At 35.8% G+C, this 16,541-nt stretch overlaps 1 protein-coding gene across 3 annotated transcripts in view; it reads right to left on the bottom strand.

Annotated features, from left to right (window-relative positions):
• Positions 1-5,995: 5,995 nt before the first annotated feature.
• Positions 5,996-16,541, bottom strand: part of LOC149806141 (chitinase-3-like protein 1) — a 63,161-nt gene continuing 52,615 nt past the window's right edge. Inside the window, exon 13 of one of the 3 annotated variants that reach the window (XM_089951039.1) lies at positions 5,996-6,225. In XM_089951039.1, the coding sequence (XP_089807165.1) occupies positions 6,035-6,225 (191 nt within the window). In that variant the 3' untranslated portion in view covers positions 5,996-6,034. Of the gene's footprint in view, positions 6,226-12,505; positions 12,817-16,541 lie in introns of those variants that run through there. The other 2 variants (XM_089951040.1, XM_089951041.1) reach the window with 2 other exon arrangements.

The raw sequence follows: 16,541 nt of genomic DNA, 5'->3' as shown, positions 1-16,541 counted from the left end.
TTATCATAAGAAGAACAACAACAATAACGTATAATTTCTTTCAGGTGTCAGGTCACCGCTAAGGTGATCAGATCTTGTTTAAAAAGCCATCCAAAATACCACCTTGAGATTGTTATTTTTAGCTCAAAGCTCGTTGTTGGAAAAGAATTGGGTTTGGGTTAATGGCGTTTAAAGCCGTTTTTTAGGAGATAATATACTATACATGGCGGCCATTATAGTTTTGGTGGAGGAAGAAAATAAGAGTCATGGACAAACAGGAAGCTACTGGCAAGCTTTCTAACATACCCACGTTTGTCCAGCCCAGATTCGAACTCGCGTGGACAGAGGTAAGATGCGATTGATCTGTAAAGGCCACGCCCTAGACCAGTCAGCCACCCCAGGTAGGGGAGACAACGAAAATTAGTACAGAATAGTAAAGAGATCAAATAAAACCCACAAATGTTTAATGTTTAAATGGGAAGGTTTGTAATACAAACCCTTTATGAATAACCTGCTATTTTTAAAACTTGCGATTTAGCTAATATTTAAGTTGAAACATTTCTATCATCCGAGAACAAAATGCTTCCCTTCATGTATGGCCTAAAGTCTCGCCCCGACAGGATTGTGTACCTTTGATGATGTAATGACGTCAAGCGGTATAAATAAAATTAAGTCTAACACGGTTTCAATTACTTGTTTCTGTTATGCACGTTTTTGTTTGGGTGTGGGTGTGGGAGTGTGGTTTCTGTTGTTTGTTTCATTTGTTTTTCCAGCGTGAAGAAACAGCTTAGCATGCAAAAAGAAAAAATTGAATCAACAATAAAAGGGGAAAAAATCACAACAGAAAACAAAAGTTGAAAAACCTTAAAGCAATATTTACATGCTGAGCATGAAAAAATGTACTGTGACATTTCTTTGTAGGTAAGCCCGGAAGGTATTCTTACATTGTACACTGTATAAACAACCGCATCCATAAACTATGGCTTACAGAAAAACATGCTGCATTCAACAAGTGATCACGAAAACTACGTCCCTAACAATACAATTTGTGTTACACTCACACCAGCAGAAATAGACAGGTGCCACACCAATGGTGTTGTGCAAAACTATCATGCCCGCTTTGTCAATGAACAATACTGACATTTGCACTAATGACTGGAACTTCAGAAATCGAATCACACAGAAAGCCAGAATTATATCATTATCGTTTAATACATACATTACTATCAGTGATAGTTCATATATAATTTTTTCATTATGCTACTTAGAAAATTTCTTGAATATTGCTTATGCACTGATGACATTTTTGTGGGGTTTTTTTTTATTTCCGAAAGAGCCTGCATTTCAGTGAATACAACTGAGCAAACGTATTTTGGTGTACTTAACAGGTCACACATTAGCGTGCTGTATACTTATTGTAAATCCTAAACATTGCGCATATGCATAAAGACATGTATATCTATGTGCATGTGTATGTCTATGTATGTATTGGTGAATGTATGTTGATGCTTTAGATTTTGTTATTGTATACATCAAACGTGTCAACATGAAGTTTTGTAAGAACCCGATAGCGATTCGGCTATATGCCAGAAAGGTTCAGTCATATTCATTTAAGTGTAAGTATATCCGCATGTTTGACAATATACTGTAATCCTTCATGTGTGGATATTGTAGATACATATACATATATATATATATATATATATATATATATATATATATATATATATATATATATATATATACATTCCTGCAAGCCGCCCCACTCTTCTCTTCGTAATCTGAACTCTGTCTACAACAAACTAGAGAGGGTCCTCATATCTGAGACCATTTCAAGAGAATGTGCAGATGAGATTGACTATTTTGAATCCTGGACTCATCCTACGGAGAGCGGGGTGGGACTGAAAGGTCATGTTTTATAGGTGTAATGAAGCCCTGTTTGTAGCCTGAAACTACTTAAACGACAGAGGAAATATGAGCACATTTATGTGTCTGAAGGTAGTGAGATGTGAGATACCCAACTCCTTATGGCTTTTGGTTACCGTTATCTAAGAGATGATCGTCCACGTTGTTATTACCCGGATCGAGTAAACAATAAAATAAGTATGAAAATAATGTATGGAGTGAAAGATATCTCATGAGATATAGAATAGAAGAACACGAGGCCCTGTATATAAAATATAGCAATTTAATTAATTACATAAACAAAATGAACGTGACATGTGACTGATTCACTTTCTCTCAGAAATAGAGGTAAAATATTTTATGCGGATTTCAATTTGCCGTTCTTTTAGAATGATAGAACCTATTTCATCATATAATCTAGTGATTGATCAGACTACAGTTGCCGGCATGTCAGTATCACCCGGTGCTTCCGTTTTTTTTCCTAATCGATGTTCGTGATAGGTCATCGTTGCATTCTCTCTCATTCTCTCCTATTCGGGTCATCAGTTATAGTCTTGACTGTAGACTGTGATCTTTTCCCAATGTTCAATAAAGCATGGAGCTATTTATTCATTCAAAAAGCAATATAATACGCAATCTAAATATATGTCAGGTTTTTCTTCTGCTGGGATTAAAGAATATGTCCGCTCTTTTTAACGTCATGTATCATCTATCTATGAGCTATGGTCAGTTTGCAACGTAACACACACTCGGAACACTGTTATCGTGAATGTATGTCTTTTCTAGCGGCCTCCCACATTTTTAATTGGAACTATGACATAATTTGACCTGTTAGATAACTATAATTACCCCGCTGTGGCTATACATGATCAGATGAACTATGCTTGTCGACACACGCTTTAATGATTACACCCTCGATTCTGGCTGGAAAAAAATTACAACTTAATTAAACAACGAATTAATGGACTTTAATCCTTGTCCTAACTACGTTACACTGCTAATTAGCAACTCATCAACAAACATTGCCAGACAAAGGAAAATTAAATCTCTGCTTACGTGATACAAATCATTTAAGACAGATATTTTACTTCTCACCATGAATACATGAAACCTGTATGATACATGATTTATATTACATATAAAACAAATAAATCTGATGTCATTCGAATATGAAATATATAACACTTGGAACAAATTGCATACAAGCAACTACTTCTGCACAGAATGAAAAATTAAAGAACGAATTTAAAATGAAACATTCGACGAATAATTAAAAACTTACTTCAATGACCATATATTTTATGCAATTGAGAATAACCTTGTTCTTTATTCGACACTCTTACCTTTCTATGAAGTCGAATCTCTCACCTTTCGTGTTCCTCAGTTTCAGACATGCGCCCCTTATGACAATTTGACGAGAAATACTTATAATATCACAGAGCTTTAATTATGGCTATCCCCAGAATTTGCACTAATTTTGCGAGGGGAATTTCTTTAAACACTGAATTCCGTTTGGGAACACACAACCCTTCGTTTAGCTCAGCCATCATGATTACATTTTTATCCGCCCAAACTTTTGTCTCTCCCATCGATGTCTGCATAATCCTCTTAGTTCGCCTTTATTAATAACTATGCCGGAAATTATAATTTTATGACACCTGTTTCAAATTACCAAAGTCTTCCGTCTTCCTACAACTTTCCCTAGTTTGTCCCAACTATTGTCATTTTCCGTTATTGACCTTGCGTTAGCATTGGCATCTTCCATGTCTCTGACCATTATCGAACGGACTCTAATCATAATTCAAATAATGCTTCCAAGCAGGAGGGGTTAACTATTACAAGCTTTCACGTTATCTTAATGGTTACGTGTCACGATGGCTACAACAGAATGTACTGCGAAATTATCATAAAACATTTTGAACCATTGGAAGACTACCGTATCTAGCGAAGTGCAGTTTATGGGTTTGGCACGATATATATGCCAACAAATTAGAGTTAGTTGAGGCTGACAAAAATATTTGTGAGAAAGTGTTTTGACAATGCGTTTTGACAGAGACAAAGAGTTTTCAGAGAGAGAGAGAGAGAGAGAGAGAGAGATCATGTAGTTTGCCGGTATAATCTTGCATTTGAAAGTTTAACAAACCCGGACAAAGTAAGATAGGCGCTGGGAGCCATATGAAGCGTCAATGATTGGTTAGAAATGCTTCAAATTTGAAGAACACTTTATTCCATGGTTAATTCCCAAGAGACATTTAACGATGTAAATCATCTAAACTACCACACTTGGTTAAACTCCATTTCATCTTCCAAGTTCCAGAAATAAGGCGCACAGAATTATATACTTTTTTTAAGGAATACATTTAAGTAGAGTTTCTTAAAACCTGTCTATTACAATTATCGATGAATCAAGTATTGACATCTAAATCTAAGGATGAACCTGACAATCATTTGCAACATAAAGGCAGACGTATCACAGACATGAGAAGCTGATTTGGTTGTGAAGCAAATATATAACATTTATATCTTGTTACAATGGTGTTGAGACTTTGTTAGCAGAAGGGAAGAAAACGGAAATTTACATTTTAAATCCTTGCGATTGTTTGATGTAGAAAATATAATGAAGAAAAAAGAAAAATATTGCAATATTGTTTAGAACTGTCTTTTTTAAATATATCCAAATGAACATAAAAAATCAAGTCCGCATGTTAAAAAGAGACTGAATCTTAAATTATTTATATGTTTATATTATTACTTTAAGTTCAATGTAAGCATAATTTCTTGTACTATAGCAAAAGATAAAATAGAGTGTTGGAATGTACTGTAAATTAGTGAGCTTACTGTACAAAACGGAATGTTTTTATTTTAAGTTTAATCTGTGAAAGATGTCCTTAAATTTGTTTGTAAGTAGAGTGTCGATTCAGTAAGTTGAGTGTAAGAAAAAACGGTTGCTTACTGCTACAAAACCAATGCTCCTTTTGCGAAGTAAGGAGAGAATCCACTTTCCTTGATTGAGAAGTAAATCCATTCATATATCCCATGCAACATTTTCTAAACTTTAAAGCTAAAGAATAAATCCATATCTGCCTTGTAGACAGACCGTTGACGCAACTGCACAGTATATATCTATGATTACACCGGTTACGTACATAAAGTCTGTTCAATATCTTCTATAAAATGTAAAATGCTCAATTCATTTTTTTTTAAAGTATACATTTAAAAAATGAAAAGAATGTGGGAATAAAAAGGGGATATGTAATAAATACAAAATCACATAAGAGTTTTGTACCGAGTCAGGGGAAAGAACTCGTTTGATACGGCGTACGAACATACGTCTTTGTTACAGACAGCCTCGATATTCCTATGACGTAACAAACTCGTTTTTTTCCGCCCACTCGGAAAGAAACACATATGTAGTGTTGCATGTATTAGTTTTATCTTTAGTTTTCTGTTACACACACACACACATGAAGATAATGTTTTCTTACTTCTTTATTCATAGTATATGCATCGTGGACATACACATTGTCAAGAGACACGCATCAAACAACGAAAACATCCTTTATGCGCAATAATCTCAACTGATGGGACATCGTGGCTTATCTTAATGAGTGTGCCTGAAAATGTGTTTCCATCCACATAGATATACATTATGAAAATTAACAAAAAAGGTCTATATTAATGCTTGTCGGTAGAACTTATTTATCCCTATCATATGTCATTAGTTTGTATTTTATTTCAGCCGAATCTCAGTTTGCATGCCAACTTACAGAAAGATTTACATTCTGCCAACTCTATCCTGGCTAGCTGACAATAAGCATTAAAACAGAAGCCGGTACAGTTTTTGAGGAAATAAGTAATGACAATGTACATATCGATGAAAAGTATCAAATCAGCTTATATGCATTAAAACAACCACTAGTATAAATTTAACACAATTTTCAAATACATGTACTTTATTAAAATGAATAGAAGAACATGCATGAAGGAAAATCTAGGACTAAACGATTGTTTCTGTGTTTGTTTGCATTTTGGTGTGTGTGGGAAACGCAAAAGGCAAACATTTCAAATAATGAAAATATCAATTATTTGTCTAGGTCAATGAGCAAATTGAGGTGTGTGGGGTGGGAGTGCACTCAAGAAAAGCAGTTATTTATGGACAATTATGGACGTTGAATGGCCAATCACAGCTAAGAATTTGGTTGTTGAAGACTGTTCCGCTTGCGCATGCAACGTGATATGACAAACCAAAGTTGCACTCATAAAAATAGCTGCAATCGTTGGGATCAGCATAATATCCGTCCGGTTTTTTCTGGCAGAAGGTGTCGCTGGAAACTGGTGGGACTAAATTGGAAATATATGTTGAATGCATGCATATATATATATATATATATATATATATATATATATATATATATATATATATATATATATATATATATATATATATATATATATATGAATGAAAATATTTCATTGAATTCTTTATATGTACATGTTGCAGAAACTTGAGACAACGTATGTATGAATTTCACATCATCGCTGCAACTGCCGGTGTATTATTTACAACCCCTCCTGAAATGTATGTCTTACCCAGAAGCAGATATGTCTATTGTAATAGGCATCAACAGAAATCTTCAACAATATTTTACAACTTATTGTGGAAATGTTTTTCTGGAATATTCTGAGTGAAAGAAAAAATGCTGATGCTAATTAACATGGAGAAACGTGTGTGAACATTTCTTATGGGAATGATAATTTGCCACGAAGCACCTGTTTGCACGTTTGGTCTTAACACAGTCAGAGTTGATAGGAGCTCAATGGTACGGTTGTTTCGGTTGGTTGTTGTTATAAGACGCCTTTGACACTTGATTGGCTATATCATGCCGAAACAATGGGACGTAAGTGTCTTTCGCAAACAAAACACTGAGTCAGCCGAGGACGGATGATCCGAGTGGGACTTGAACCCGTGACTCATGCATTACGACTATGTACTAGCTGAGAATCTGGGCTACCTAATCTTTATTGCAAATATCTATGGTATATACAAACCGCTCCAATGCTTAGTGGTTAAAGCGTCCTACTCAGTTGCGGGAGGTCGTGGGTTCGATCCCCGGCCGAGTCATACCAAAGACTTACAAAAATGGTACTAACAGCTGCCTTGCTTGGCGCTCAGTATTAAGAGGTTAGAGTTTGTACTGGTCGGCCTGGTGTCAGGATAATGCTACATGCCTGCAGAGATCGTAGCGATATTACTGAAAGGTTGTTAAAGCTACGTTAAAAATCCAACACACACACACACACACACACACACACACACAAATGCTATATACAGTTCGTTTGGTGCATTACGGCACAGGAACACCTATAAGTTATTTAGTACTGAGGCGATTGCATCAAAATGTCTTGCCCAAGGACACACAACGGTTGCTGGTAACATTGGAAACCGCACGCTGTCAGACGTGCATCCGGCAAGCTAACTACTATGCCATCGTACACAAGTCATTTTCTTTCTTTTTCAGAGCCATCGATTAAGTATCGATTTACACACTGTGTACTTTTCTATACTTATTATCAACTAGTATTGACTATAGCATATGCATGTGTCGCTTCAAGGCAAAATACTTTCTCTGGCGACGAAATTATGTATCTTCGCATTGTTTAATTTTTTAAACAAGATATATAAATAATCCGCATTTACAATTGTCGGTTCAATATATATATATATATATATATATATATATATATATATATATATATATATATATATATATATATATATATATATATATATATATATATATATATATATATATATATATATATATATATATATATTGTATTGCAATTATTGTACAGTGGTCGGACCACGATTCTACCCAGTTTTGTTAGTTTGTTTCGGCTCTCCTCTAACAGATAAAAAAAAATAATATTCCAATTATGATGTCACGAACGATTGAGCTAACTAAAGAAATACTTGCTAAAAGAAGCGACAGACAAGAAAAATAACGATAAATAAGTAAACTTTGGCAAGGTTCGTGAAGAAACTTGGAGACAAAAAGAGAAACATTGGCACAATGTTCAAAGAATCTTTTGCCACAAGTATAAAATAAATCAATATAAAAACGATACTGTGAAATTTAATAAATACGAACTTCTTCTATTTACTCAATTATATACTGATTTGCACTGCCAAGGACATTTAAAAAAGTGAAAAACATTTGAGATAAGACACGGCAAACCTGACTTTATTTATTTTTAACAATGTAAACATAAGAACATGGAACATTACTTTTTCATGCTCAGCCAGTGTTTAATTAATTTGTGAACATTGAAGATTCTCTTATCTGTCCCATATTTACGTGTCATTCTAGTTTTGAAGGAATGAATCTGTCCCATATTTACGTGTCATTCTAGTTTTGAAGGAATGCATCTGTCCCATATTTACGTGTCATTCTAGTTTTGAAGGAATGAATCTGTCCCATATTTACATGTCATTCTAGTTTTGAAGGAATGAATCTGTCCCATATTTACGTGTCGTTCTAGTTTTGAAGGAATGCATCTGTCCCATATTTACGTGTCATTCTAGTTTTGAAGGAATGAATCTGTCCCATATTTACGTGTCATTCTAGTTTTGAAGGAATGCATCTGTCCCATATTTATGTGAAATTCTAGTTTGAAAGAATGAATGTTACATATAAAGTATGTACCAGGTCGTTTCATGATTTAGTTGTAGATATAACGACAGATTTATGAGAAGTTTCTATCTGTTACTTGTAGATATAACGACAGATCTATGAGTAGTTTCAACCTGTTGCATATACAGTATTCACCAGATCATGTCATGATTTAGTTGCTGATACAATGATGGATTTAGAAATAGATAGCACCTGCAGAAGGGTACAAGCTGAGCAGTGCTATTTCGAATATTAGGGGGAAAATATTTTTTATTTCAATATAAAGTGGCATTATTGTGATTTTTGCATGATACCCCGAAGGTTTCCACTCAGCTTCATTGTAAAGATATTAGATTAAGTCGCTTCGGGTTGGTCCATTAATAATTCTTGACGCTGTTTAAATATTTTCAACTAGATTTTTTTTTGCCCGTCCTTTGAGTGATAAACGAGAGTTTCAAGATTAAAAAAATAGGAGTGAGTGAACTTTTGTAATGTAGTTAGCTAATTCAAACAAACAGTATACATTAGGTACCATTAGTGCTTCTCGCTGTATTTTAAAAATCATCAGGTTTTGTACTTTATTTTTTGTTGAAAATCTGAATAATTATCTATGTAGAATCTAGCTACAATGCCGCTGTTAAAACAAAAAAAAAAAAAAAAGATTTAATTCTTTTCAGCTGAAAGTATTGCACAATGAAGGTCTCGCGGAAAGTGCAGTACTTTTTCCAAATACTGCGCATTAACACGAATATGTTAATGGCGACAATATGCCGAACTGTCGACCCTAAGAAATAAAGCTCTACGCACAAGAAAATAGGAACATAAAACCCATTTGATAGCAATACTGTATTATCACATTTAATAAATGGGTGAAATAAGAGTAAGCAATCAACATCAATTATACGGATAACTTTTAACTTTCATCAGTTCTAATTTGGAAAAATTACAGTCCAATACTGGGTACAGTTCTAGCTAGGTATGCAGTGACCGAAAACATTTCTAATTCATGATATTCTTGGAAATTAATATCTTCTCTCGTGGAAATATAGCAAGTGTTGATTTTATTAGTGAAACGATAAGCTACATGGAAATCTTCTTTTGGAGTAGCATGTGGGCTGATGAATAAACCACTCTGGTAGTTGCAGGAATTTTCATCTGTTTACAAGGTTTGATTCAACCAGGGCTGGTTTAGGATGTTTAACAAAGTTTGTAGAACGCAGGTCTGATATAACACATTTCTAGTTGTTGCCGTCTTTGCGGTATCTCTTTAGACAGTTTGGATTTTTGTAGGCAGTAATGTGTGTAGTCTGTGTGGCTGAAACAGCGTTTTCTGTTATAGTTCTTTCCACATAACATTGCGAATTTTATTTTGTCTATAACTCAGTAAATGATCAGATCAGCGTCATTAAATGTAGCTAAACGTACTTAATTCTTTTCACACGAAGTATTTAAAACTAATTGGGAATTTTTAGTTACATTTACTGAGGCTGACTTGATCATTTACTTTGACAAGTAGGATAAAATTCACCCTGCCGTATGGAATTAACTATACCAAACAGCCCAACTTCGCGCACGTGTGTGTGTGTGTGTGTGTGAGTGTAAATGTTTTGCATGGTGTTTTATCAAATCTAAAGAGACTTTCAGTTGTTGTTTGGGTGAATTTCGTTTCGTTATATATCTATTGTTGTTTGATTTTATAACAACTCCACCAGGCACAGTGGAAGACAACGAGGGTTTCGTCATTTTAAAAGTAGTTCCAAGCGTGTGAACACCATGACTGAGACGACCTGACTTAGTCAACCAGATAATGTTAGAAAAAACATATTTCTCTGTTGCATGAGTGTACAGAATAAAAATCATCTTGTCGGATGACTCTATGCTACAGATCATATTCTTTGCGGACCACTGCCCCACCCCAAAATGTGTTATTCTAATGGAACACACCCGGATACATCGTCTAGTTCATACATTTCATTTGGATATTGAGGTGTTAAAAGACTGAAGAAAGAAAATATGTGCCCGTTTTATATTGTGTGCCTTAATTCAGGCTAAATTTCTGTTTCGAGGCAGGGCTTCCATCAGAAGTGAGAATTATTTTATGCGGCCATGTTTTCAGCGTTTTACAGACATCTGCTGAATAGATTCAAATACAATGATTCTAGTATAATACCCGGAGAATAGAGATACTCGTAAAAATGAAGGAATATAAGTTTCATATATTATTTATGAGTTTGTTCAATGTTTACTTTATTTACTAGTTGCTGAATGTATCGATGACTTGAAAGCTGTGCAGGTCATATAATATCATTTAACACTGCTGCTTGGATCGGGTGTAATTTGAAACTGATGAAAGAGAGGATCATGTATGCATGTATGTAACTGGCCCTTACCGGCACGTCCGCACAATAATGGCTATTAGGTGCAGATTAAAGGGTAATGTTCTCAACATTCAAAAACAAGGAAGTAAAAATGTTTCAGAATAGATGCCTTCGCAAATAAACGTAACATTGAAGTACTACAAGATGAGGGTTAAAGGTAAAAGATGTTACGACTCCCTTTAAGGTATATAAAATAAAAGATAAAAGTACAAACTGATTAAATCCTTCAAAGGTAGGGTAAAACACTTTTCATATAATGCTCATACACTCAAAACGTCCAAACGTTTCTCTGGTGCTATATCATCAGAAAGATCCCTTATTTAATAGTATTATGTCTCATTTTGACTGTGGGGAGTCGATGCGCTGGATAATAATGTGTTCTACTATTAGTGGACACTGAAAAGGATAAGTACCCTGCTTTATCTGCCCTATCATTACCATTACGAATGTGTCTCGGCAGCAAAAAGTTCAAACTTACTTTCAAGAACTATATGAGAAAATCATGTTTTGTAAGACATGTAAATTTAAGGCTTTACAACTCTCACTGTCACAATGAACCGGACAAGATGACGAAATGGTTCCTTTGGAAGATTTAAACGTAGTTACAAGATGTTAGCATGAATAATTTCTGTGGTAAAAACTTAAGTGTTGACCTCTAAACGACTCTATATAGTGTCATGAGATATTGCAACGGCAGTTCCAATGTAGCCCCCCTCTTTTAAGCGATTTAATACAAGAATGTAAGGCCACCAATGAAGGCCTTTCTATAGCAACACATACTTTCGTTTTTCAGAATAAATTTAATGCCACATCGAATTATCCTGATAAGCGAGAGGATATGCTGGGAACGTTTTTGAACTGATAAAGATGGCATATTATTAGAGTGAGGTGGTGGCGTTGACTAACTTGGTAATGGATAAGTTTGAAGTCTTTGCCACATGACTTTTGCCACTTCTGCATAAAGAAAAATTTATATGCTAAAAGGAAGGGTAGCATTTGGTATCTCAGCGTTCAGGGTTTGGCACTTAGGCAATTGTCTCCAAACAATACACGCAGTCTGAAGGTGAAGTTCTAATTGCTCCCAAACAAAATGCAAATTGTCAAATTTAAGGTTTATACGAATCATCTTATAGATCGTCCATACGTATTCTTAATTCATTCATCTGCATATGCTATATACAAGTTGATTAGTACGTGGTCGAGTCATATTCAGGTTGAGACCTAAATAAAGTCCTGCATATGTGGTGTACGACCTTCCGGTATTCTCCACAAACTGTTTTTAGCACGAATAGTGTTAAATCCAGTTACGTTTGGCCCTGTTGCGTCTATTGGTATGAGAAGTCTAGTGTCATAAACAAACCCTACAAATGTGATCTTCAAAGTAGGGGCAGTATAAGCGTAAGACAGAATATTTGGCAATCATGCATTTAATGTAATCGACTGAAGTGGAATCAGACATTCATATATATGTGCGTGCGTGTGTGTACGCATGTTAATCATCTTCCATAATAAATATAATACTGCATGTTCAATCAAGAGAAGAAAAAAAACCACTCAAAACAAACAACGTAAAACTTCCCCAGGTTTACTGAAATCTTGAAATCGCTGATGAAATAATCATTTACGCTGTCATCTAAAACCGAGGTTGAATAATTAATCAAGCATGGAATTTAAGTTCAACTTGACACTTTAATTATTACAGGTATGCGTGTGAGAAGGAAAGTCACAAGTTGTAAGTTGATTGTTGAAAACAGTGCCGGATGGACAATTAGTACGAGTGGCTGTGCCAAAGGTGCATATGTAGAAGGAGTGGCAGTCCTTCGGATCAGCGTAATAACCGTCTGATTTGTGCTCACAGAAATCGCCTGTAGGTACAGGATCTAAATGACAAGAAGATGTGATTTGACTATGAGTTACTAAGCAAAACAGCTGTGTCATCGTCATTATTTGATTCCCAAACCTGGATTTCCGGAGAAGGACTTGCGCGGGACGCAACATATCAAAGCGTTTTTGCAAAAATCGCGAGGTCATGTTATGACCTGTTAGCCAGTATTTTGAGTATTGCATGCTTGAGCGGAAAGCGAAAAAAGACAATATCATTGCGAAAAAGCTCATGACAGCAATATCAAAGCCATTTAGGAACGTCAAAAATGCTCTGAAGATATCTCAAAGCCATTTGAAAAGGTCAAAAATTCTCTGAAGAGATCTCAAAGCTATTTGGCAGGATCAAAAATGATCCAAAGATATATCAAAGAAACATGGAGTGTGAAAAAGAAGCATGCAAAGGCAAATCAAGCCTATCAAAAGCAATAAATAGAAATGTAAAATATTCATCATAGTTATGTATTTGATGTAAGGCGTGAGAAACGAACGGTCTGAACTATGAAAATGACCTGCTGAAATATACTAAATCCTCATAAAGCTTATTCTCATTGCAATAAACCAGTTTCAATTAAGTATTATTCCAAAAGCCCACAAAAACATCAGTTATTTAAATAGATTTGTTTGTAAACCAATTCAGTACTATCATTATACAGTCCGAAAGTTATGCAGTTTATATAAAAAGGGGAATAAATTCTGTAGTGATATAAAATCTACCTGGGTTACTTATGTATGCCAACCAAAATTAGTTTTACACTAATAATGATATTAATAACATTCCTGCGGCTTAAGTACGGGCACATAAAAAAGTCCAAATCTATATGTCCCTGCTGAAATCAGCTGGATGGGGTGGGGTAGTGTAATACAATTATTGGATAAAACGTATGGGCATACGGGTATATGTTTAATAAGATATTCTTCCAGATGTTGGAAGCGGGTTGATTTTGTATCCACAATGTTTACTCCTAATAAGATATTGTTTCACCTAATTGGAGCATTTATGCAAGGAGAGACTGATGATGAGTTGCATGTATCATTCCACGTTTTGAGATAGAAATATTGCCACATTGGTGTCTTTGTGTTATGCTTTATCATGCAGCTGTTTATTAATTTTCTACAGATATTTAATCAGTTTGATTTTATTAGTTTTCGTGCTTATATGTTATTAGTCTTGAAAGTTAATCGTTGACCTAAAATAGCGACATGAACTTGACACTTGTCCTTTATAAAATCACAGATACTCGTTGTATTCGGTATATTCCTTGCTCTACTGCTTTCATTAAGAAATACTCGCACTACAGAAGCCCATGAAAATGAGGTACTTTTATGTAGTGTTGTCACCCTGAAATCTGTATCATATTACACTGGACAACAAATTTTTACAAAAGTCATGTTACTGAAATAAAATTAGTCAATTCTTATCAATTTTTATGTGCTGAACACGAATATGACAGTCAAATTGCAAAATTGGCTCTAGTTTTTTTGTAATCTGCAAGAAATTAATGTTTACATAACGAAATGCATTCCAATAGTAAAAGGTCAACTGTAATAGCCTACCTATAAAAAATCAAGTCATTGACTACATCTTAGATTTCTTCGCCTGTCTCTTGTACAGCTGTTCGGGAGCATCTCTGAGGAGTGTCCAGCAGTAGTCAGCCAGCATTGTAGTGGACCATTTTCCCTGGTATCTTTGTTCCATTGTTGCGATATCTTGATGAAAACGTTCGCCGTGTTCATCACTAACAATACCACAGTTGCTAGGAAAGAAATCCAAATGGGAATGAAGGAAGTGAATCTTTAGAGACATATTGCAGCCAAGTTTCTTATACTTCATCAACATGTCTTCTACTAGTTCCTTATAGTTTTCTGCCCTAACATTTCCGAGGAAGTTTGTAGAAACTAGGCGAAAAGCATTCCATGCTTGTTTCGCGTCACCTTCCAGCAAGTTGTTGAACCGGTCATCTTTGAAAAGCTCTCGAATCTGAGGACCCACAAAAACTCCCTCTTTAATCTTTGCTTCGCTGAGTCGAGGGAATTTTTCATGCAGGTATCGGAATGCTGGCAAAGTCCGGTCAATGGCTTTCACGAAGTTCTTCATCAAACCTAGTTTGATGTGAAGGGGTGGTAGCAAGATTTTCTGAGCCTCAACCAGAGCTGGGTGTTGGATATTCTTCTCTCCAATGGCTACATTCTGCCTGTGAGTCCATTCCTTTCTCATGTAGTGCATTTCCCTTGCTCGGCTATCCCACTCGCATAAGAAGCACATGTATTTTGTATATCCTTGCTGCAGTCCCATTAAAAGGGCAACTACCTTCAAATCACCACAGAGGTGCCAGCTGTACTTGTTATACTCAATGGAATTCAGTAGCTGCCTTAAGTTATCGTATGTCTCTTTCATGTGGACAGCATACGCTACTGGAATAGATGGAAGAATGTTTCCATTGTGCAAAAGCACAGCCTTAAGACTCAGTTTCGAAGAGTCCACAAATAGTCTCCATTCTTGTGGGTCATGAGTGATTTTTAAAGCATTCATGAGGCCCTCAATATCGGAACAGAATATCAGATTACTTTCCTTTCTGAAGAAAGGCTCCAATTGCTGGTGGCGCTTTCGATATGCAGTAATTGTGACATCTTCTTCTAGAAGATTCCATTGTTGGAGTCTTGATCCTAGCAATTCTGCCTTGTTCTTTGATAAGTCCAAATCACGAATCAGGTCATTTAGTTCTTCCTGTGTTATTCTGTGTGGGGTTGATGATGCACCACAGTGAAAATCTGGATCACTGCATGCTGATGGACCAGAAGAAGAACAGGTCGACTCACCTTTGTCTTCGTCAGATGAATCAAGAGAATATTCTGCTGGAGGTTCTGGAATAGGAAGTCCCTCACCATGTGGAACTGGTCTCAATTCAGACGGAATGTTTGGGTAGACTATTCTCGACTTCTTTCGCTTCGTTATTCCGCCGGAAAGAGGAGGAACCAAGCAGAAGTAACAGTCATTTAGGTGGTTGCTTGGGTCTCTCCACACCATTGGGACTGCAAACGGCATTGATGACCTTTTGCAATTCAACCACTGTGAAAGCTGTGTTGTACATGTAGCACAGCATATATGCGGAGCCCAAGGCTTGTCTTGGTCACCAACCTTGCATCCGAAGTAAAGATGATATGCCTTCTTCACTTGAGAATTGATACTTTTCTTCTGGTTGGCAAATGTCACTTCCCCACAAATATAGCAAAAATTGTCCGCGGTATTAACACACTTTCGAGGCATTACTGTTCTTTATTGTACGTAAATGGATAAAATAATAAGTTTTATGTAACAGTAGCTTGAACTGTCTCGCACAACGTCTAAAATATTTTAAATGCTGAACCTATCTGATTGGGCTTTATATAGTACACTGCTTACGTCAGCTTCAGCAGCCGCCTGGCATTAGTATAATAGGCCTACACATGTATAGTACACTGCTGACGTCAACTTACTTCAGCAGCCGCATGGCATTAGTATTGCATTGCATCAGAAAATGATGCAATCAACTGTGGATGATGTGAGCATGATGGTATTATGCAATGTTACATCATTATTCCGGATGTTGCTGCAGTCCTACTGGAGAAATTTACACAGTGAAACATAGAAAATGAGGTATATGAATATCTTCAAAACGAGAGCCAATACAAATTTTTCACGGTTATATTCGTGTTCGGCACACCAAAATACTACAGATTAGGG

This window comes from Sinohyriopsis cumingii, chromosome 2 (assembly GCF_028554795.1).
Source record: "Sinohyriopsis cumingii isolate HCF-2022 chromosome 2, ASM2855479v2, whole genome shotgun sequence".
Taxonomy (NCBI): Eukaryota; Metazoa; Mollusca; class Bivalvia; order Unionida; family Unionidae; genus Sinohyriopsis; species Sinohyriopsis cumingii.
This window is presented reverse-complemented; position numbering and strand designations above follow the sequence as displayed.